The sequence below is a fragment of the Lonchura striata genome, chromosome 3 (genome assembly GCF_046129695.1).
Source record: "Lonchura striata isolate bLonStr1 chromosome 3, bLonStr1.mat, whole genome shotgun sequence".
Classification (NCBI taxonomy): domain Eukaryota; kingdom Metazoa; phylum Chordata; class Aves; order Passeriformes; family Estrildidae; genus Lonchura; species Lonchura striata.
Window position 1 is genome coordinate 95,492,501 of NC_134605.1, and position 22,132 is coordinate 95,514,632.

At 38.4% G+C, this 22,132-nt stretch overlaps 1 protein-coding gene across 19 annotated transcripts in view; it reads right to left on the reverse strand.

Annotated features, from left to right (window-relative positions):
- Positions 1–22,132, reverse strand: part of MYT1L (myelin transcription factor 1 like) — a 305,006-nt gene that overhangs the window by 3,498 nt on the left and 279,376 nt on the right. For 13 of the 19 annotated variants that reach the window (XM_077782400.1, XM_021551206.3, XM_021551208.3 and 10 more), the window contains 3 exons: positions 20,762–20,983; positions 6,843–6,934; positions 3,548–3,657 (listed from right to left, as the gene is read on the reverse strand). In XM_077782400.1, the coding sequence (XP_077638526.1) occupies positions 3,548–3,657; positions 6,843–6,934; positions 20,762–20,983 (424 nt within the window). The remainder of the gene's footprint in view (positions 1–3,547; positions 3,658–6,842; positions 6,935–20,761; positions 20,984–22,132) is intronic. The other 6 variants (XM_077782409.1, XM_077782406.1, XM_077782412.1 and 3 more) reach the window with 1 other exon arrangement.

Below are 22,132 nucleotides of genomic sequence, written 5' to 3' on the forward strand. Positions count from 1 at the left end.
GATTCCACTCCTTTAGAGCTTTTCTTGTACAGTTGAAAGGCATTAAGGACCTTAGTTCTGCAAGTTCACCCATGCAGTTAAACTCCTGGAAGCCAATCTTAGGGGCATTCTGCAGTAAGTCATGCTTTTCTTATATTTTCAGCTACACACAGATCTTGTTAATTAAGCATGCACAGCTCCTTGCTGCCAGTGTTTAGCTCTTTGTAAGTATAATACGACTCTGTGCAAACTCACAGGGCTGCATTGAAAGCTCAACAACTGCATGGTATTGCAATTTATGTACAAATTCAGAACATTTCCAATACATACAATTGAAGAAACTGAAGAATATTTGCACACAGGCCTGTGGTATTGCTTCATGTACAAGTGAAAACAACTGACTGTGCTCTGCCTGTGTTTCCAGGTGACCAGACACATTAGCTCTGACCTTGCATGGTCCACATTAGCCCTGTTTGAGCTAAAAGCATTGCTGAGAGAAAGAGCTTGTGGAGAACATTGTGCTAATGGAGTTATAAGGATTTCAGATGAGCACTGGCTTATGTCCAGCTCATCAAGAGCACATGCAGAGCTCACTCACATCTGTCTGTACTTTCCTCTGTAGCCCTGTCCTTACTTTCCACATGGGGTGATAACTGTTAACATCTATTACAGAGTATACAGTGTGCTCTGTGTGTGAAGGTTAAAATATGCATTGACAAGAAAAAAGAAGCCAGTGAAGTGGAAAAAATGCCAAAGAACACAAGGTTTTGAATTCTCAAAATTAGATTTATCCATTTCTGTACTAACCTAGAGAGTGAGCTACGGAAAGAATTGATGCAATTAAAATGCTGATGGGAGGGTCAGAGGTTTGTACAGTAGTAGCAGGCAAAAGGGTAAAGGTTCTTAAATGCACATTAACTTGACCTTGAATGAGTAAATGTTTGGAAACTGGTAGCACAATCAGGTAGTTAGAGGTATCACATTTTATTTTGGACCTAAACTTTTAGTGCGCTTATGGAAATATAGTTGATAGAATTTTGAAAAGTTATGTGTCTACATAAACAGTCTCCAGGTATCTCTTGCTTTGACTACAGGTGCATATTACAGTTCATCCAAGTTGCCAGTATTGTAGGGACTTGGTTTTGTCACAATTAATTGATTTTGAGCTAATTTCTACAGAATATATTAGTAAGGAAAAATACTTTCTTCATCTTTGAACTTGGACACCTGATTTCTTCAAAGTCTTAAGTAAAAAGGCAGCTGAATAAAGAAGAGTCTTATAACTGCTCCAACTAAAAAAAATGGATTGACTTTTCACTTTATTAAACAGAAAAATTCTACGTGGAAGCATTTCCTGTTCCTGTCATATGAAAAACTTCCACTAGCACTTAAAATCATATGGGTTGCAAATCTGTACCAAACAAGACTGTTGCTACTTCTGGTGTTCATATAACTTCCAGTATTTTCCCATTGTGTATTTCCCATCTGTCAAATTCTACTGAAATCTGAGTTGCACAGTGATTTTCTAAAGGTTTATCAGCAAACATTTTGTTATGTCCAATATAATTTCACTTTTGCAAATAAAGGGGACTGTTGACTTTGATCCTATTTATAGTTTGATAATGACTATGATGTAAACTCTCTGTGCTGTAAATGCAAATTCCTTATTTTCAGGAGAGTGTATGAATTCAAAACTAAGGCCTCTAAATTTTTTTGGTGAAGTTTAATTCAGTTGGGATTCTCTGCAAGGCCTTAGTAGCTAGTTGGGTAAGAACAGATAAGGATTAGACCAGATTACCCAGAGATTCTGGAATTCTAGTATGGGAAGTAAAGAACAGGTTACACAAGCACCTGGCAGGTTTAATTTAGGAAGATCTTAGGAAGTAAATGACAGGTAGACAAAACAATGTTTTCATGGTCTCTTGTAGCTCTACTTTTTAACATCCCATTAATCATTTTAATACACCCTTTTTCTAAATCTGCTGAAGTATGAAAAATATCCTTTTAACTTAATGGTAAAATCACCAGCTGAGTTTTCTCTTACCAAGAACATTCAGTGGTCCCACAAAGTGCCTAATCTGACTTCTAAGAATATGCAATGGCACTAGTATGAAGTACGGAAGCTGGAACTGAGACCACTGAAGTCTGGCTTCTGTACTCATTTCAGATCAAAGTTTGATATGAATTTCCTAGATAAATCTCTGAAACTCAATACATCTTAATGCTTGTGATAGTGTTATCATGGCTTTATTTTTCAATCCATCTGGCCAAATATAAAAGTGCAGTAAATTGCTGACATTTACAAATAGGAGCATTTACCTAACGTACATGTAACAGCCAAACTGCTTCACATTTTGTAAAAACTCAGCCATATCAGTCTGTATGTGAATAGCAACTACAGTGTATTAATAAAAAGAAACCATAAGGCAATTGGAAGCTGCCAGATTCAAAGTTTATGACTAAATTTTTAGGAGTACATATATGTAATTTTCCTGCCATTGATTATTCTTCTTGCTTTATGTCCTTGCAGATTTTGTCCTCATTATCCTACAGTTATATTTGGTCACATCAGGAAATTGTGTAAACCTTGAATCAAATCCTATGAAAGCTGAATAATGACAGTGGAACTCTGAATGCAGGCATAAAGTAGAAGTGACGTTTCAGTATCAATCTGGCTAAGGTTTGGAAATCGGATAAAAACCAAGTAGAAGAAGTAGATCCTGCCTTGCATTTATGATTATATGAGAAGAGGAAAATGGACATGGTGCCCATCTCCACAAACAGCAGACAAAGAAGTAACAGGAATGGTTTACTCGATTCCATTGAGATCATCTGAGTGACTATGATCACGGGACTAAAGACTGACATATGGTGACTGTGATGAATTTCACTCTTGTTTGTGTTCAAATCATGTGAAGAGACAAGCACTAGAATCTACGCTGGACACTGAAAAATTCTAGGGGAATACAGTTGATTTTCTTCTTTTGCTTTTTCCATCCAGTCTTAGGACTACTGAATAATGGGATTTTGGTTAATAGTCTAATGTTAAGTTTTCTGCTTTCTTTTTCCCCAACTAATTTATATAGAATGAAAATAGAATTAAGCTGGATCTCTGGAACTGCTACTGTTGTCAAGAGCTGCATTTAGTGTATCACATGATGAAGTGTAACAGGTACTCACTTCTGTGTCTAAATTTCCTCTGTTAGACATGGCAAAAGCCATGTTATTCATCTGGGCTCCTTCACCTTGTAACTTATGCTAATAACCATGTTGTCACACAATATTTTAACTACAATTAGAAAGGCACAGCCTTATCAAGGGGAAATACCAAGCTGACCATGACAGGTCATGTTTTGCCATTATTTTAAAGAATGAATTTTGCTGAATTATTTTTAGGTTTTTTGCTGTTGGTAACTGATGAGAAAATTGCATAATGAACACTGTTTTAAGATTTTATAAATAGCAAATTATGAATATATATCTTAATATATAAGAGAACAACATATTTCCTATATTTTTTTAATCAGTCATGTAGAAAAAGCAGCTTGAATTTAGGGCTTCATAAAACTGTTACCTGAGTTCTGAGTTTAATCATATCAGCTTCCATCTGAGAGTTGGATTCATTTAGTTCTTTGATTTCTTCATCTAACTGTTTAATTTCTTCATCATTTTCTATACCTGTGTGACATAAAAATAAAAGCAGTGTTAAAATAATTAAGATTTAAATCAGTGTTCAGTGAATTAATTATTTCCATATTTAAAAATCTATTTATTTCAAGCAAAAAAGGAAACATTCTTCAAACTTTTATTCTGCAGTTAAAAAGAAGTATTTTCAACTACTTTTCCTTTCAAAATTGCAGTAATTCTTCAGTGAAAATGTTAAAAATACCTGGAGAATCAAAAGGACCTTTAACTTTATATATCTCATTTAACTTTACATTATAAGAAATGTACTTTGCAGCATATGTAATTTGTTTAAAGAGTATGTCCACTTACAGGTCTTCTGGAGGAAATTAAAAAATCTTAACATGGTAATCTCTTCATATTACAGCATTATCAAGAGAACCTGTAACTAATTCAGAAATTTTTTTTCTCAACAAAGAGAAATTTTGTTGATTTACTGGGATATATTGTGATTCTGCAGTTGTTTTTAATGCTTGATGAAGGCTCAGAATGGTTCGTGAAGGGCTCAGAAGGGTGTTATTAAATAACAATATATAGAGCAATTTTAAAATGGAAGTGCTTTCTCACATTTTGTGACATAAATATTAAAAACAACAGAATTTTAATGGTATCTGCATTTCTAAAAATTCAGACAGGAATAAACTGTAACAGTTTAATTTATGCATCCTTACAATTAATATAACAAAGCATAAAAAATCCTGGAAAGCATAAAATAATCCTGGGAAGAGATAGATCTGTCTTTTTTCAAGTCAAAGTGTGAACACCTAAAGCCAGAGAAACTGGTGTTCCCCCTCTCCTTCTTCTGCAGGTGTGAATCTTTCACACCTTTCCCAACAGTGCCTGATTCTGATAAAAAATATGTCATAGAATTATAGAATGGCTTGGGTTGGAAGGGAAGATTATCTAGTTTTGACCCCTCTGCCAGGGGCTGGGACACCTTCCACTAGACCAGGCTTCTCAGGGCCCTATCCAGCCTGGCCTGCAACATTTACAGGGATGAGACATTCACAGCTTCTCTGAGAAAACCTGTTCCAGTGTCTCACCTCTCTCACAGTAAGGAATATTGTCCCAATATCCAATCTAAACCTATTCTCTTGCAGTTGGAAGCCCTTTCTCCTTTGTCCTGTCACTATGAGCCCTTGTAAAAAGTCCCTCTCCATCTTTGTTGTAGGATCCCTTCAGGCAGTGGAAGGCTGCAATTGGGTCACCTCAAGGCCTTCTCTTTTTCAGGCTGAACAATCCCAATTCTCTCAGCCTTTCCTTGTAGGAAAAGTGCTCCATCCCTCTGATCATCTTTGTGGCCTCCTCTGGCCTCGCTCCAACAGCTCCATGTCCCTCCTGTGCTGGGGACCCCAGGGCTGGATGCAGCACTGCAGGTGGGGTCTCAGCAGAGCAGAGCAGAGGGGCAGAATCCCCTCCCCACGCTGCCCCTGGTGCAGCCCAGGGCACGTTTGGCTCTCCAGGCTGCGAGGGCACATGGCTGGGTCATGTCCAGCCTTCACCCACAGCACCCCCAAGTCCTTCTCAGCAGGGCTGCTCTGGATCTGTTCACCCCAGCCTGGGCTGATACTGGGGCTGCCCCAACCCAGGTGCAGCACCTTGCTCATGGTTAAACCTCAAGAGGTTCCCCTCTGGATGGCATCCTGTCATTCAGGAGTGTCACTGCACCACAGCTTGGTGTCATCTGCAAATTTGCTGAGGGTGCACCCGATCTCTTTGTGTCATTAACGCAGATATTAAATAACACTGGTCCTAGTACAGACCCCTAAGGTGTCGAAACATAGCATCCCTGAAGGGGTAATAATTAGCATTGACTGCATGCTTCTCAGAAGGCTGATCAATCACTTTATTAGATTATACTTATTAAGAAACCTATCACCCTTACAGACAATCAGGATACAGGTGGACCCAATTGGTCCTTGAATCCAAACACCATCACCACTGGCCAATTAAGAAATCACAAATCTCCATACACATTCCATATGTTCACAACAAGTGCAGCAAGTGAAGATAAGAATTGTTAATCATTCTTTTTTTTTGATCTTCTCACAGCCTTCCCCAGGAAAACGCCTGGGAAAGTTGTGTGTTGCTCTCTGTGGCCAGAGATCTACTGCCATACCTAATGGACAACACTTGTCACTGATGTCCATCAGGATATTGTGGGAGACCATGGCTGTGGCTTTACAGAAGTCCAGGTAAGTGACATCTGTAGCTCTTTCCTTGTCCATTAGTCACCCCATCATGGAAGTCCACTGGATTGTTCAGGCAGACTGTGTGTCCAAGGAGCCAAAATATCCACATATTACTCCTTAAGGCATTCTTCCTGAGCATGGCAGATGCTTATAGTTTTCAGTACTACCCAGGTTGTAGAGAAAATAACATCCAGATCTTTCACTCCCTGGTTACAAACTCTTGAACAAAGACAGCCACTGCTTTCTCCAGCTGTGCTGGCCATGTGGGCTGAGGTGCCTCCTGCACTGTGTTCAAATGCTCTGCGGCTCTAAATAGAGTTAATCAACAGTTAAGAAGGTGTGTACTCTCACAGACTAAGTGACTACATAGTGTTTCAAGAAAACTCAGGACTTGGGCACCTCCCAGACAAGTCTTTATCATACTACCTACTTGAACTGAAGCCCCTACATTTTGCTTTTACTGCACTTCAACTACCAGGATACTATCCTGACTTTCATCCAAGGTACCTTCATCATCTTCCCTGCAACTCAGGGCTCCCAGGAAGAATTGCAGTTTATTGGAGCTGAAATGGCACAAAGCCATCTCCATCTGCCAGAGATTATAGAACCATAGGTCCAAATGAATTCAAAGGAACTCAGGAGGAATTGACATTCTGGAAATAAATCCTTTTTCTCTTCTGAATCCTACAACAATATAAGACTATCACCCTTTGATGAATGAAATATGAAGCAGCAAATTATCATGGTATATTCTACTTTGAAAAATTTTAGAGTTTTAGATTTATATAGACATAATTCAATGTGACTGCTCTACTCCTGGCTCACATTTCCAGAGCATAAGACCTAGTTTCACTTCTACTGACAGTGAATTCACAGTTTATATAGAGTGGATTTATACATGTAGGAAAAAAGGCAGTAGAGTAACTTTAGAGTAACTTTAGTTTACAGAGAACTAGTATTTAAGAATGTAACGATTAAAGAATTTACCATTACTGGCCCGCTGCTTTATTGTTAGCATTTGTTCTCCAGACAGCTTTGCTTTCTTCATTGCTGAAGTAGCTCTGGGGCATCCTGATAAACTGTGAACAGTAAGGAACCTGTTAATTTTGACAGGTCATTGAAAAGAAATCTGTAATCCAAACCTGTAATAAAAACAGTATCAGAGACATAGTTTATCTTCACTGCCTAGCATTGAAAGAGTGCACTAGTCTGAAAAAAGAAAGGACTTACCTGTAGCGATTTCATTTGTTTTTCTTCCAAATTCTTTTTGCATAGACAGCTAATATAGGAGTCAGATATACAGTTCAATTTTCTTAAGACAAAATACTTTTAATAAAATGTTTTGTTTTAAAAGCAGTTATGGTGTAAGTAATCCCACTTGAATTTACATGTCCCTACTCTCAACTTCCATCCTTTTTTGATTCAAATGTTCAAACATGGAACTGAATGCTGAGAGGAGGATATGAGCTACCTCTCACATCCCAATAACTAGCTCTTATAAACTGCTTTTCTTTGTGAATGTCACCTACTGAGCTAGCTAAATTGCCCTTTTCTAAATTTTTCTTAAAGTGGCAGTAACTATGTGTTGGCTTTTTGTTGGAGCCCAAGGAAATAATTCCAATAAAAATGACCTTGTTTTAATGGGGGATATATATGTCTTATAGTATTTGTTACACTTATGGATGTACATTCAGTTATCTCTTCTCTCTCACATTGCCAAAATATTAAGCTTTTTAATTACACTGTACAAAACATTTTGATAGCCAACAGTCTTATCAGTCTTTATTGTAAAAATTAAAATACAGATCAGACAGTGCTCAGTATTTAACAAATAATGGTAGTGAACTACCTCCTTTTTCCAAAGTTACATCTTTTATGTAGTTGCACTATTGCAAATAAGAGAAAATACATATTCAATCGAATTTAATGATGGAAAACTAATCTTATTCTGAGAAAGCTTTACCTTTAGAGAAGAGAATTTGGAAGCTTGCTAAACAATTTCCTGTTGCCTCAACATTTCAGTTCTCATAGCCATGCAAACTGGGTAATGTCATGTAGTTTTCATTGCATACAGGCACATTTGTACTTCTGCTCCAGATCCACAGGAAGACTTTTTTTACAATTTTTAATTGTACAAATCAGACTCAAATCTAATACCCAAGTAAGTGCTCTGTAATATGGAGGAAAGTGGTGTCTGTGATTGAAAGCATTTCTTTAAGTAAAGATGCAACTTCCTTCTAAATAAAGTCCTCTATTTTAGGTAGTGTTTGATTATTGAAAACATTCCTCTGAAAAGGCTGGGCTATTATTATCAAGTGCAGTCATACAAAGAAGGATTGCTCTTAGGAAAATAGATTTAGAAATATTTTCTCAGTAAAAGAATCTGTGTTCAATATTTTATACAGGTTTGTGAGTAAGAAGATGTATAATAAAATAATACTAGTAGTATCAAGAAATGGCATGGCCTAGTAGCTTTTGGCTGCAGCCTAGTTGGTAGGATGCCAAATTAGTACTCCAAGGTCTGATATGGACTCAGTGTGTGTCTGTAAACAACTGTCCTCCTGAAGTGTCAAAGGGAGCCTTGAAGATGATTAAGGAGGAGAGGATTTGGTGTTTTAGGAAAAATTGTTGACACAGAGAAGGAAATGTATATGCAAACTTTCTGCATCATTTAACTGACTTAATTTTTGTTACCTTTAGTTGACTTAATGAATTTTCTCATATTTTGTCCTCAGTCTTTTTCAGAAGCAGTCAGCATCACTGGGCATAAAACTAACTGCATTAGTTGACTCTCATCTTTTTCTCTTAGCCTTTTCCTCTCTAAAAGTTTTGACTGATGACAACCCTTCAAAATAAAATGAGCCCTCAAACATCCTATGAATAAAGCATTTAAACAGACCAATAAGAAATCTGGATCTTAGAACAGCACATTTGAGAGCAGAGAAAAATAGTCAAACAAATTAAATTTGTTCAGAAGCCTTAAGAATCTACGGTGTGATTCAGCATGCCTAAATCCAAATTTTGAAGCCAAGGACCCAGTCTTATTCCCAGGCCATGATTCTACACACCAAGTTTTCAGGACTGCCTGAACCTGTAGATATCTTAGCTAGTCTGGAAGGTTATCTCTCCACTAGCGTACCCAGGGTGCTCCAAGGTGCGCTCTCACCCTGAGGCCCGAGCTGCAAGGCTCTATATGTGCCTTTCTAAGCTTTCCTATTCCAAAAAATAGGGTGATCACATTCTATCTGCCAAACAGCAACTGTGTGGCCCATCACCACTAGGGAGAGATGTATTGCTGGGGTAGGCACGTATGGAGCACCTACAGCTTGGCTGCAGTTCAGGCACCCTTCTGCCTGACTGCAGCCTTCTGCCTAAACTGAACCACAAAGATCTGGGTGCTGTGCTCCATCCTTGCTGCTGGAACTGTTGATAATCCTTCTGCATTGATTATCTACCTTCTCCTGGAGGCACCCAGTTGAATCATGAGTTAGTGAAAGAAAAGGCAAAAGGCTGCCTATTTTCTGGGCACACTAGTAAGGATGCAGAAGGTTGCTGCATTATATAGCCAGATTAGTTTTCTTCTAACCCACTGGTGATCTAATACAATATGTACAGACAGAGGAGGGCTGTGACCAAAATGGGTTTTTTGCAATATATCTGCATGCCTAATTCTTTAAAACTTTCCTCTTTTTTCTTCCCCAATCCTTCCATGCACAGCTTTAACTTGTGCATCATGCACCTCTATGACTACCTTGAGCTTGTTACATGTCTGTCCTTAGAAGAGGCCATGAATGAACAGATGGTCCTAAATTTTCCAGTGGCTTTATGCAATTTAAAAAAGTATTCAAAACTCCTGAATGTATCCTGCTCACCACAGAGGAAGATGCCAAAGCCAGACCACGCCATTGCCTTCCTCTGCAGATCTTTTCTGGCAAATCTGTCTCTTCATTAACTGTATATTGTATTGTTAGCATATGAGCTTACTTTCCTGAGGCAGGCACTTTCAGTTTTAGTGAAGCCAATACCAAGTTAGTAACATAAATTAAGAGTATTGATTTCTACTACAGTTTGTTTAACTTGTCTAAACTCTTCAGAGATTAGTTAGTCAAAGATAGTAATGTTACACCTTTTGCTTCGCTCTGTTCTTAATTAAGTTACCTAAAACTGTTTTAAGTCATTAAAAAGTAGATTAGGACTTTTAGAATAAGCTTCTACTCTGCAAGAACATTCTACATCTTACCTTATTGAATATGTTTACTTCTCCTGAAGGCATATGTTCTTTGAATTGAGAACAGCCAAAAAAACTCAGGCTATATGGGCAGATGAAAAACAAGGTCAAGGCAGTGTTGCACCAAAAGTGGGCTTGTGTACAAAGGCTGAACCCTGCAGAAGTGTAAAGTTAACCAAGAAGTTTGAATTGAGATCCCAGTGAATCTGAGAGTTGCTTGAGATTTCTAGAAGACCGGGGAGTAGAAGGAGACAGAAGGACAGAAACAGACAGGAGTAGATATATGATTTTATTTTTTTTCCTGTTACTGGCAAACAAAAGAATACAAGTGAATGATATTTCAGTGCTGTAAAAGTTATGCAATACATGCTTTAAATATCTCAGAAATGAAAAAAGACTATGAGAAATATCTAGGTAGTAGTTTTATATCTAGGTTCTTGCATTAAGTATGCTATGAAGCTGTATCAGGGGAGGTTGAGGTTGGATATTAGGAAAAGGTTCTTCACCCAGAGGGTGGTTGAGCAATGGAACAGGCTCCTCAGGCAAGTGGTCACAGCCTGATGGAATTTATGAAGTGTTTGGTCAATACTCTCAGGCACCTGATGTGATTCTTGGGTCTGGACTTTGATAATCCTTGTGGGTCCCTTCCAACTCGGGATATTCTATTATTAAGTTTGAAGCCTTTACAGTAGATGTTTGTCATAGGTTTTCAAACTTTACACTGACTTTTGCATAATTCTGCAGCTTATTCATTCCAGCAAAGAATTAGTAAAATTACGGTTATCTCACTTGGTCCTGCCATTATTCTCATAATAAGAACATATAAACACAGTTGAGTATTCTTCCCATAATAAAAATGAGTAAGGCTTTCTAATAACATTGCTGGGGTGCTGCTGTAATCAATTCAGTATAAACGTACCAAACCATGAATTATCTCTGTCAGACTCTGGATGCCACAGGGCTTAAAGCCACAGCATTTTGGTGGGGATTTGAGAAGCACCAGCAACCAAGTCTGGACTCCCTCTGTGTTTCTGATACACCAAGAGCTGTGAGTCTCTGCTGTATCAACAACCAGATGACCATCAGCACCTTATTTTGTTGGGATGCAATGTGTCTTGGCTGTTGATAAATTTCCACTATTGGGTTTAAACTCTAATTTGAGAAAGAAAAGTATTGTCTGGCACATCATCCTAGAAAACAACCCTCTACCATAACTTACAAAATACTATAAATACTGTATGATGATTGTATCTATTAGAGTTCAACATAAAGTGAAGAATGAGTTTTCTTTCTGGTTTAGCACTGTGGTTATCTTACTGCAATCAGTGCCTCGCCATACATTCAGTGAATTTGGAAATAGGGTGAAATGAATTCAAAAATAAAATGAAAATTAGTGGGGGAAAAAGTTTTAAAGGAGTTTTTAGGTAGTGTTCAGTGCACACTTATCAAGAAATTTAGATTAAATAAATGTGGGCTAAAATCCAGAACTGTTTCAAGAATGTAATTGCAGTGTCTTCAGGGATGCAAACAACACAGGTCATCAGAGTGAAGGATCATTGATCAAATGGAGCAATTGTCTGGGTGACCAATTTTAATTATCTGGGTTCCAGCTGTGTGTTAAATATATTTTTCCCCTCAGTAGACAGATGCAGTTTAGTCCCTCTTGAAGCTGGAGCATTTGCACTTGGCTTTTCAAATGAAGAAAACAATTTCCAAACAGAGAGGTAGGTATATGGGAAAGGAGAAGATAAAGTCAAATAAACAACAACTTTTATATTTGGTCAAGTGTTGAAGTTTACAAAGAAAAAAATAACAGGGTGTAAAGAAACCAGAGCCTCAACCTGTAGTACCCAAAAAACATCCTGAGGACAAATTTTATGAACTCTGCAAGATGTTTACAGATTCACTACTGCAATGATTTTTCAAGAAGAGAATGAAATACTTCTCTTGTTTATTAAAAATAGTATTGTCTATAGACTAGAGGAAGGAAAAAGTCACTTTCAAGGGACCTCTTTTAACCAGAGATATATTCAAAACAAGCCCCAGATGTAAATCCTTTTGAAATTCAGGGAAATACAGATCACAGTGAAAATGACTGTTTTATTTTGTTAATGGCTGAAACCTTACTTTTACGACTAAGCTTCTCAACTATTTCCTAACGTTTGAAGTTCAAGTTAAGAGATCAAACTCAGTGATCAAAGTAGCCTATTCCTTAGTTAATATTAAACCCATGAACTACTATTTTTTTTCTATGTTTAAGGGTATCAGCTTTAGTGATTTCCTTATTCCCATGAGTAAATTCTGCTACACACCTTAAAGGATGAAATAGTCTATGCACAACTCCAGCAGAGATAAAAGGAACGCTTCCCTAAACCAGCACTCATTTTTATTTACATTCAAGTATGATTGGCTTTTCCCCAGGTTCTTCCTGAGATGTGATGCAAAGGGAATCCAGGAGAGAGGTTCTGCAAACAAGGTAGTTTTGTCTTCATGGAGATTGCTGTGACTCACAGAGGAATCTCTTCTCCATATAACCCCAGCTGCCTTTGTGTGGTGTTAGGTGTCAGAAAATATCATCTCTTCAGCTCAGTTTCAGAATTCTTCATTGGAAAAGAATAATTCTTATCGATGTGGCCCTTTATAGGTCTTGTTTCCTGGCTAAGGCTTTTTGTTTGTTTGGTTGAATTGTTTGGGGTTTTGTGTGAGTTTTTTGGTTTGTTTTGGGCTTTTTGGGGTGCATTTACAACTCACACCTGAATGCTTGCTGTGAAAAACTTCAATTTTGAATCAGGAGGGAAATCTAAGTTAAAAATACTAAAACCTTGAATGTAATGTGGAAAGTGACAGCTCCTAATTCAAGTTGTTTTCCAAAGGTGCTGAGGAAAGTAGCTAGATTTTATTCTGTTAAAATAAATCTTTGCTTCAGAAATAAGAAAAATCACTATCCAAATGGCCAAATTAAAAAAAAAATAGCCATTATGATTAAAACAAAATGCAAGTTTTTCAAAATTATTTAAATAATATCTGATCATTGCTTCAGAAAAACATTCTGGAAAGAACTATGTTCTTATTTTAATGAGAGGAGGATTGAATTAGCATTAAAATTTGGTTAGCCAGAGGCACCAAATGGACACCAAATGGCCATCCAGAAGAAGAGAAGGCATTTGGGTTTTTTTACTGGAGATTTAAAAGGTAAGGTAGTGTTATAGTTTAATTATGCCTATCCCTCATAATAAAAGAACAAAGAAGGCATCAGATAAGAAAAACAAAAATAGGAATTATGCAGAAATGTTAACATGGCAAAGCTGAGACAAAAGACCTTGAGAGAAGATTCAATTTGAAAGGAATCCCTCTGGGGCATAAATATACAGCAGAAAAGGAATTAATAGATCTTGACATGCTGGAACTGTAAGAGCACTGCAAAAGTTGCCCTTCAGCTGGGCACAGTAGTCCCTTGGCAAATTTACATCATATTTAGTTAATTGAAGCTGCTTAGTCAGCAAAGAGGCTTTGTGGGTGGGCTTCTCACATGTGTTAATGAGCTTTGACCTGTACCATCCCTGAAGAGGGAAGGAGGTTTGGCTCTTGCCCAATGTGTAACAACAGTTCAAAAATCTCTCATTTATTTCTTGGTGAGTGAGTACCCACTGCAGCACATTACATCACTTAGAGGTGGCCCTAGCACTAAGCCATGCACTAAATGGGGCACAGCTGAGTGCCCCAGGAGCTGGGGGCTGCCTTCTGCAAAGCTTACCAGCCTCTCTCCTGTCAGGGGACTGCCCACAACAGGACAGATGACCTGAAGACCAGTGGATTTACTGGGCTGTTTAATAGAAAGAAAGGTTGAGACTTGCCTGTGTATAAATAAGGTGTATGTTTAGCTACACACCTCTGATCAGTGCTCTTTAAAATTTCATGTCATCTATTTAGTGACCAAGTACAGCTCACTTCAGCACTTAAAATTAAGCACAATTTCTCTGAACACTTTGTATAGACAGCAAGGACAAAAATGTATTTCAAGAGGAAAATTCATCCCTCGAAATCTAAAAAGTCGTCCTGTATTCTCTGTTTTTTTATGAGCTATGTCTGGAATGAGGACAAGCAGACTTATAACCAGACAGCTTCTGCTAAGTGGCTGATATCAAGGAGGTGTCACATTGCAAACACCTGTACAATTGCTGTCTGCTGTAATTTGTCAGGTCTGCTAAGCAAAATGATTTTTCTTGTTTATATTGTGCAGTCTGCTTTCTCTAATATGGATTTTATATTATTTTCTCTGTGACTTTCCCACGGTAGAGTAAACTACTTAAGTAGTTTTAGATTATCTTACTATCAAGAGCCTTCCAGTTTAACAAATGGTACATCTGATTAAAATCCTTCTTCCAGTTTGTAATGAAAAGAGCTGGCAGAACTACCTGCAAAGGGCATAACTCTTTCAACAACCAGGTTCTGCATTTAGTCACTTGTAACTTTTGCCAAATTTTAACTGATCTGACTGAAATTTTCAGCGGTAACTGTCAGGCCAGGCTCATTTTTTTTTCCAAAATGTCATAGGAAAAATATTTATATTTCTCAGAATATACTTCTATGCCACTGTTTTGTCCATATACATTATTTTGTCCCTGCTGAGGAGAACAAAAAAGTCCAAATAATTCCGTGAATAACACTAACTGTCTGTGAATTGGAGCAAGAAATGACATTTCATGGGGTGTTTCTCTGAGTTTAGAGATGCATTCTGCTTTCCTCACAAAAACAAAAGTAGATAGGGCAGAGCTATAAGCCTCTGACAGACTGTCCATTGGACTTGCTAAATGGATGTGAGTTAGTGTTTAGCACCCTCATGTACTCTGTGTGTGTAAGTGTGTATAAGGAAGCCTTCCCTTCCACCAGCCCTGTGCAGGCTGTAGGGCCTGGAGCAGAAGATTGCCTGCTGAAAGCGACACCTGAGACTGTCTTGTTCTGCCAGTGCACCAACTATTGCAATTGGACTGAGCAGCTCAGAAGTAAGAAGACTGAACAGGAGCCACAGGGACTGAGAAGGAAAGAGGGCCAGAACACTCCTGTAGTAGAGAATGAGGATGGGAAGAGGAAGGTGTCGAAAAGTGGTTTAGGAAGACCCTTCTCCTTTAAGGTCAACACAAAATTACTAAGTAAAAAAATTCTTTGCACTGCAGGACCCACCACACAGATTATTTTTTTTCTTTATGTATATTATTATTACATTTAATTGCCACATTTCTTTCCTTGTCTTCTTGGAAATGTCAATGCACTTCCATGCCTGTCATCTTTTAATATTGTCATCATGATGATGCTTATCATTGTCAGTTGTAGCTATTGTTAAATGTAGTGAATTTGGCTAGTTCTTCTATACTCTTAATGATGTATGATGTTCTCCTGCTGAACTGCAATGTACAACTTGTAGGAAAAACTAAGAGATGGGAAACAGCAAAATAAATCAATGGCAGGAAGGGGAAAGGCAGATTCAGACCAAATGAACAAACACCCTATACAACTTAAAAAGCCAACCAAAGAAAAAATAAAACAGTGAATTAATTTTGACACAAATGCGGCACTCTGTCAACTTACTGTAGCAACAAATAAAAGCATGGACAAGAGTTGACCTGACAAGAGATGTGGCTAGAAATATATGCATTCAAATACTTCAATGCATTGCATATTCAAAGCTTCTTACAAATCTGTTGTTTGACAGCATTTATATTTCATGAATAGAAAAATTTCTCTGCAGTTTTTACCCTTTTCAGTGTACAGCATAGGAACACCTATCAAAAGATATTGCTGGACACAAACTCATGACAAATAGGGTATTCTGGAAGCTTAGGGTGCCTTGAGAATTCAGCTGGTAGTTTGGATCCTTTGTGTTTTGAAGGATGCTTGAAACTGGCTTAACTGAGAGCTTCTGGGTCTCCTCAAAACCAAAAGAGAAGTGGACCAGAGATGGCCAAGTGGGCAAATGCCCACTGGGAATGACAAGACTGTAGCTAGGGGATACAGAGATACAGGTAGAATAGCTCAAAATGAAACTGGCTAAAGAAATGTAAAAACTCCAAGAAATGGTTGTTTAAGCACATAGAGAGCAAGTGGAAACAGAAGGAAAATATTGGCATACTATTATTTGGAAGAGGTGAATTAGTCACCAGCAATGCAGAAAAGGCAGCAGTTCTTGACACTTCCTTCACATCTGTCTTTACCAACACTGTTGGGCCCCAGGCTTTGGGAGCAAAACTCCAGGCTGATGCAAACACAGACTCACCATCACTGATGGAAGAGTTGCAACTGAACTGTTACAGGAGCTTGGCACTACAAATCAATGGGCCCTGACATTGCCCACCCAAGGGTGTGAGGAGTGCTGTTGCAAGCCTCTTCATAATCTTTGAGAAGTTGTGGAGATCAGGGGATATCCCAGAAAACTAGAATGCTGGAAACCCCACCTACAAGAGCGGGGCTTAAAGGAATATCTACAGGCTCCTTAGATGTATTTCAGTCTCTGGGAAAGTTATGGAATGAATCCTCCTGGGGGCTATCACAAGTGAGATGAAGCACATGATTGGGAAAAGCCAGCACAGACTGACCAAGGGCCAGCTGTGCTTGACAAACCTGCAAAAGCAAATTTGCTTTTTGTGACAAAGCAACCTGCTTGGTTGAATGGGGGGAGAGGGGGGAAAGGGGCCATGGAGCGACAAGTGGACACTGTCTACCTGGATTTCTCCAGGGCTTTTGATATGGTTGTCCATGGCCTCCTTCTAGAGAAATGTCTAATGGTCTGGACAAGCAGTCTGTGTAGTGGGTAGGAAACTGGCTGAGAAGTTGCACACAGGGTAATGGTAAACAGGTCCTTTTCAAACTGGCAATCTGCCACAAGTGGGGGCTCCCAGGGATCCATACTGGGCCCAACCCTGTTTACAAGTGGGTTAAAAGGGCTGGGTCTGGACATCAGGATCAAGTGTATCCTGAGGAAGCTTGACTATTATACCAAACTGAGTGATACCAAAGTGATCTCTTTGGAAACGAAATTCACAGTGCTGGAAGACCGGGATAGGCTGGGAAGGTGGGCTGATAAGAACCTTATGAAGTTCAACCAAAACTAGTGTAAGGTCTTGCACCTGGGAAAATATTCATGAGCACAGCACAGGCTGGGACCTGTCTGTGGAGCAGCTCTGTGGAAAGGGACCTGAGGTCCTGGGGATGACAAGCTCAGTGTAAGTGAGCAGTGCTGCTGTGGCACAGAGGGCACTGGGCTGCATCAACAAGGGCATCTCCACAGGGACACAGAGGTCACTGTCCCACTCAGTCCTTGTCAGGCCACACCTGGAACATAATGCTTGATTTAGGCTCACTCTATGTAAAAAGATGTGGACAGGCTGGAGAGCTGGAGAGCCATTGCTCTTAATGATAAGTAATTTTTATAATTATAAAATGTTTAATACTTAATAAATAATACTTAATTATAAGTATTTTTATGTTTTTAAATGCTGAAGCTGAGAAATGCTGCTAGATGCTAACAAGATGTGATTTCAGGCAAATATTGAAAGCTCTGCAACAATTTATGAGAAAATTTGGAGCCACTAGCCTGTGTTTTTTAAAGCATCTGTATTAAAGAGCTACTGCCTCTTTGGGGGCACCCACCCCAGATAAACCCTGGGGTGAGATGCTGTTCTATGGTCCTGAGTATCAGGAGGTTCGACTGTAGGTAGTATTTGCAAATCTTCCCTTCAGAAGCTGAGGATGATCACAGAAGATTTTTATTCAATATCTATTTCTAGCAAAGCACATTTAATGAGAAGAAGGATCTGCTATGAAAAATCTACATCTCCAACCTTGTTCCCTCACATTTGTCATCTCCTAAATGCTTTGAGTGTTTGAGAACTTAAGAGGTCCTCTGAGGATCCATGTGAGTGTAGGTATCAGACAGCTTTCAGAAAGCAGCTGCAGAGGGCAGCTCCTGTCTTGATGTTATTTTGTTTTTTTTTTCTTTTGGTCTTTTTCTCTTTTCATAATCTGTCTGTTCCTATGCTTAGTAATGCAGTTGTGCAACTCAGAGCTACGACCAACATAAAATTTTTTGGAGGAAACAACACTGGTAGTGCTCCTTTACCTCAGGACATGTATGTGTGGTAATGGCTGAACTGAGTGAACTTCCTGTGACAGCCTTACCACTAACTAAACCTTCCTATGCATAAAGTGGATAGCCTGTAATAAGGGTCATATGTAATAATCTCCAATAACCACTTGATAATTTCTACATACATTCTTTCAGAAGGGAGAAGGCAGTGGATGATGTCCATTGCTTTCCCCCAGCACATCTAGACATTTTACAAACACAGTGATATGCCCTTGCTGCTCAAATACAAATCTTATTCTATAAACTTTTTTATGGATCTTGGAGTCCTACTGTCCTCAGCAAGGATACAGGTTCACTTAAGAAAAACCACCCTTCTCTATGCTTTCATCTCTATTTAGCATTAGCTTGTTAATGGGAAAAAAGCCTTATAATTTGATAATCCCTTATATACTACAGCTCTACTAAAATCTTTTTGTACTGTCTTTGATGGGAATAGAGTTCATTTTTTTCAAAGTAGTTGGTATGAGGCTGTGTTTTTGATTTGTGCTTGAAACGGCGTGGATAATTCAGGGATGTTTTTCATACTGCTGAGGAGTACTCACACAGAGTCAAGGCCTTTTCTGCTTCTCACCCCACCTCACCATTGATGGGGCTGGGTCACAAGTTGGGAGCTGGGTGGGGACTGACTCAAGGGATATCCTACAACATATGGTGTCATGCTCAGTATGCAGAGTTGGGGAAGGAGAAGAAGGAGAAAGGGGGGACATTTGGAGTGATGGTGTTTGCTTTCCCAAGACACCATCACTTGACCCCTGCTCTCCTGGGGATAGCTGAGCACCTGACTGCCCATGGGAAGCAGTAAATTAATTCCTTGGTTTGCTTTGCTTGTGAGTATGGCTTTTTCTTGACCTATTAATCTACACCCATAAGTCTTCTCATTTTCACACTTCAGATTCTCTCTCCCATACTGCTGGAAGGGAGCAAGCAACTCTGTTGGGCTGAGATCCTGACTATGGTTAAACCACAACAGTTTTCCTTAATAAAGGGAATTTAAAAGCTACATTAATGTGTTTGTAATGGGTGATCACTGATGTAAATAAAAGTGAGCTGAAGATGGGAGCAAGAAGACAATTTTTGATCTGAGAAGGCATTTCTGCAGGTAATTTCCACTGAAGTCAGCACAAGCACATTCCCTCTCTGTGCTAAGGAGCAGGGTTGCAAAATCCAAGTATATTCTGAGAAAGTCCCCACTGATCACAGCACTAGAAATTATGTTATTTATAAAAATCTTCTTAAGTCAAATATGGGGATGTAAGGGTTTGTTCAAGAACTAAGCTGCAAAGCCACAGTATAATAAGCAATTTACATTTCATTATAACCTATTTAATTTATCTATCTACTGATTCCATGCTTGCATGCCTTCTTATTCATTTTCATACTGCTGATAGGTCACCTAATTTCACATTGGCCTCTCTTCCTATCAGAGGCTCCTTTTTGAAGCACAGCACACTTAATCCTATGCTTCAAGTCCTTCATGGTAGATACCATAAAAGACTGAGTAGAAAAACAGCTCTGAGCCTAAACAATAAATAGAAACTATGTGCACAAAGTCTGGAGAGATTGAAGTATGGATAAAGCTTCTGAGTGAAGCTGTAAAGGATTGTCAAAGAAAGAATCAAAGGAAATAGTTACAGGCAAGAGAAGGAAGAAGTACACTCTTCACCTCTGTATCTAGAGCTGACTACAAAACAAGATCAAATTGGTTTAGCTAACTAAAGGATACAGAAGTTCAACTGAGGTCTGCCTGGAAAGGGTGACAAATTAGGGACATCAACTTGATATATTTGAAGTAATAGAGTTCTATATTAGCAATTATATAATAAGAAATTTGCTCTGACATTATAGTCATTTTCAGGCCTAGATTTCCAGCCAGAGCTCAAAAAAAAATTCCTTGTTTCTTCATAATCTAGTGTGTAAAATGGCAGCAGGTTTTATCCCTAATAGACTGGCCACTTTCTCCTCCTTCTCCTAGCTATGAAAAGTATTATCATTGAAGCTCTCATATTTTTGACAAGTTAATGAAGAATCAAGCTTGTATTTTTTTGTCAAATATTTACATTCCATTAGTTTTAAATAATGTTCTGTATTCTACATATATTGTTTTTAACAAACATGCTCATTACCAAATGAATAAAAGTGTTTTGACTTTATGGAGCTCTTTCCTAATATTCTTCAGTTCCATGCTCTGATGTTTGAGAATCAAGAATGTGTCTGGTATCTCTAAAAATAAGGTGAACTCAGATATGTCTTACAATGTCTACACCAAGGTAAAATGAAATATGCAACAAACCAATAGGAACTTACAGTTCATGCGTGATTTTTCCCCTACAATTTTCTGCATGTTATGGAATCAAGTGCAGGTCTGCATACAAATACTTGCATGTCTGGATTTCCAGTTACAAACACATGTAAGCAGATTATTTTTTGATGTGATAATGAAATTCAACAGGAACAGAGAAATGCCATGAAAAAAAGCTGTATTTTAAATCTGATTTAAATAATAAATATAAGTGAAAAACTTAAGTCATAATTACTCACCTACGATGAGTAAGAAAACTACCACTGACATGTCCTGAGCCATCACATCCTGGTGTCGGACATGACATTCCTTCCGTCTTCACTGACTTCCAAGAAAACTGTGAGCCATTTAGGTACCCATCCTTTTGCCTTTTGGCAGCAAGAGGACACCCTGATGCACTGCGATGGGATGCATATTTTCCAGTTATATGACCCTGACCATCACAGCCAGGAACTGGACATCTGTATAGCAGAGAGATGAGATAAACTTCATTGTCTTGCCATTATATACCCGGTAGCCTCTACAACAAAGTCAAAATAAACCTGACATGAAAAGGAAAGACTAAGCCTACACTGTGGTCGCAAAAGTAGTCAAGATACCCTACAGTGGGTAAAATTACAAGCAGAACTTTACATTTGAAGAAAAAAAAGCTCTCTGATAAATTCTGAGGAGGCTAGCCAGTAGATGCAGTCACAGCTGCTGAGGACTTAGATATGTATTTACAGGTGTTTATCACAGTAAATATCAAAGTGGAATTTAAATATTTGCTACTGAGCTCTGACCAACAGTGAAATGGCCCATAAAACCCCTATAAGCATAAAATAATACTTAGTATAATTCTTTATAATAATAAAATGTATAAGTACATTTTATTTATAGGTATGGAACCCAAAGAAGACTTGTCTGAAGTCATGAAAATGTCATGTACACACATTTATGATCAGTGCACCTCATTATGAATGCTGAGCTCCTTTTACTAATTTTTGGATAGGGGTGATGATATGAAACTATGTGCTACAGCCCAGAGACCAATGAAGGCAGTTCTGTAATTATCTGATTGTTTTCCTTACTTGGGAATCTCCCCATACATTTGCTCTGTATACTGCTCTGTATACTCTGTATACTAAAAACCAAAAAACCAAGGTTAGAAGGAAAAGGTTAGAATCTTCAAAGTGAAATGTTTAAAGAAAATTACATTGAGTTTTTTTTTCAATGTGTTGCTACGTAGCATGTGTCTACATTAAAGACCAATTACTTCACTGTTTGTGAAGTAAAATATTCCTGCAACTTTCCACTGAGAATCTGGTCCTGAATGGTCCAAGCAGTCACTAAATCCACCAAGTTCAGTGGCCACTGATATCAGAGTGCCTTGCAAGAAGAAACCAAGACCTACAGGTAGGCATTTGTTTCTCTTGCAAACTGCATGAACAAACAGATTGGTTGCAGCAGTCTCATATAAACACTCAATCCTCTATTCCCATAACTACCTTTATTTAGCATATATGGTTCACCTGTAGTATGCAAACAGATTATTAATTTCCAGATTATTCTTCTGGAAATGAAGAATTTAAAACTATCCTAAATTACAGATTATTGTATCCTTGGCTAAT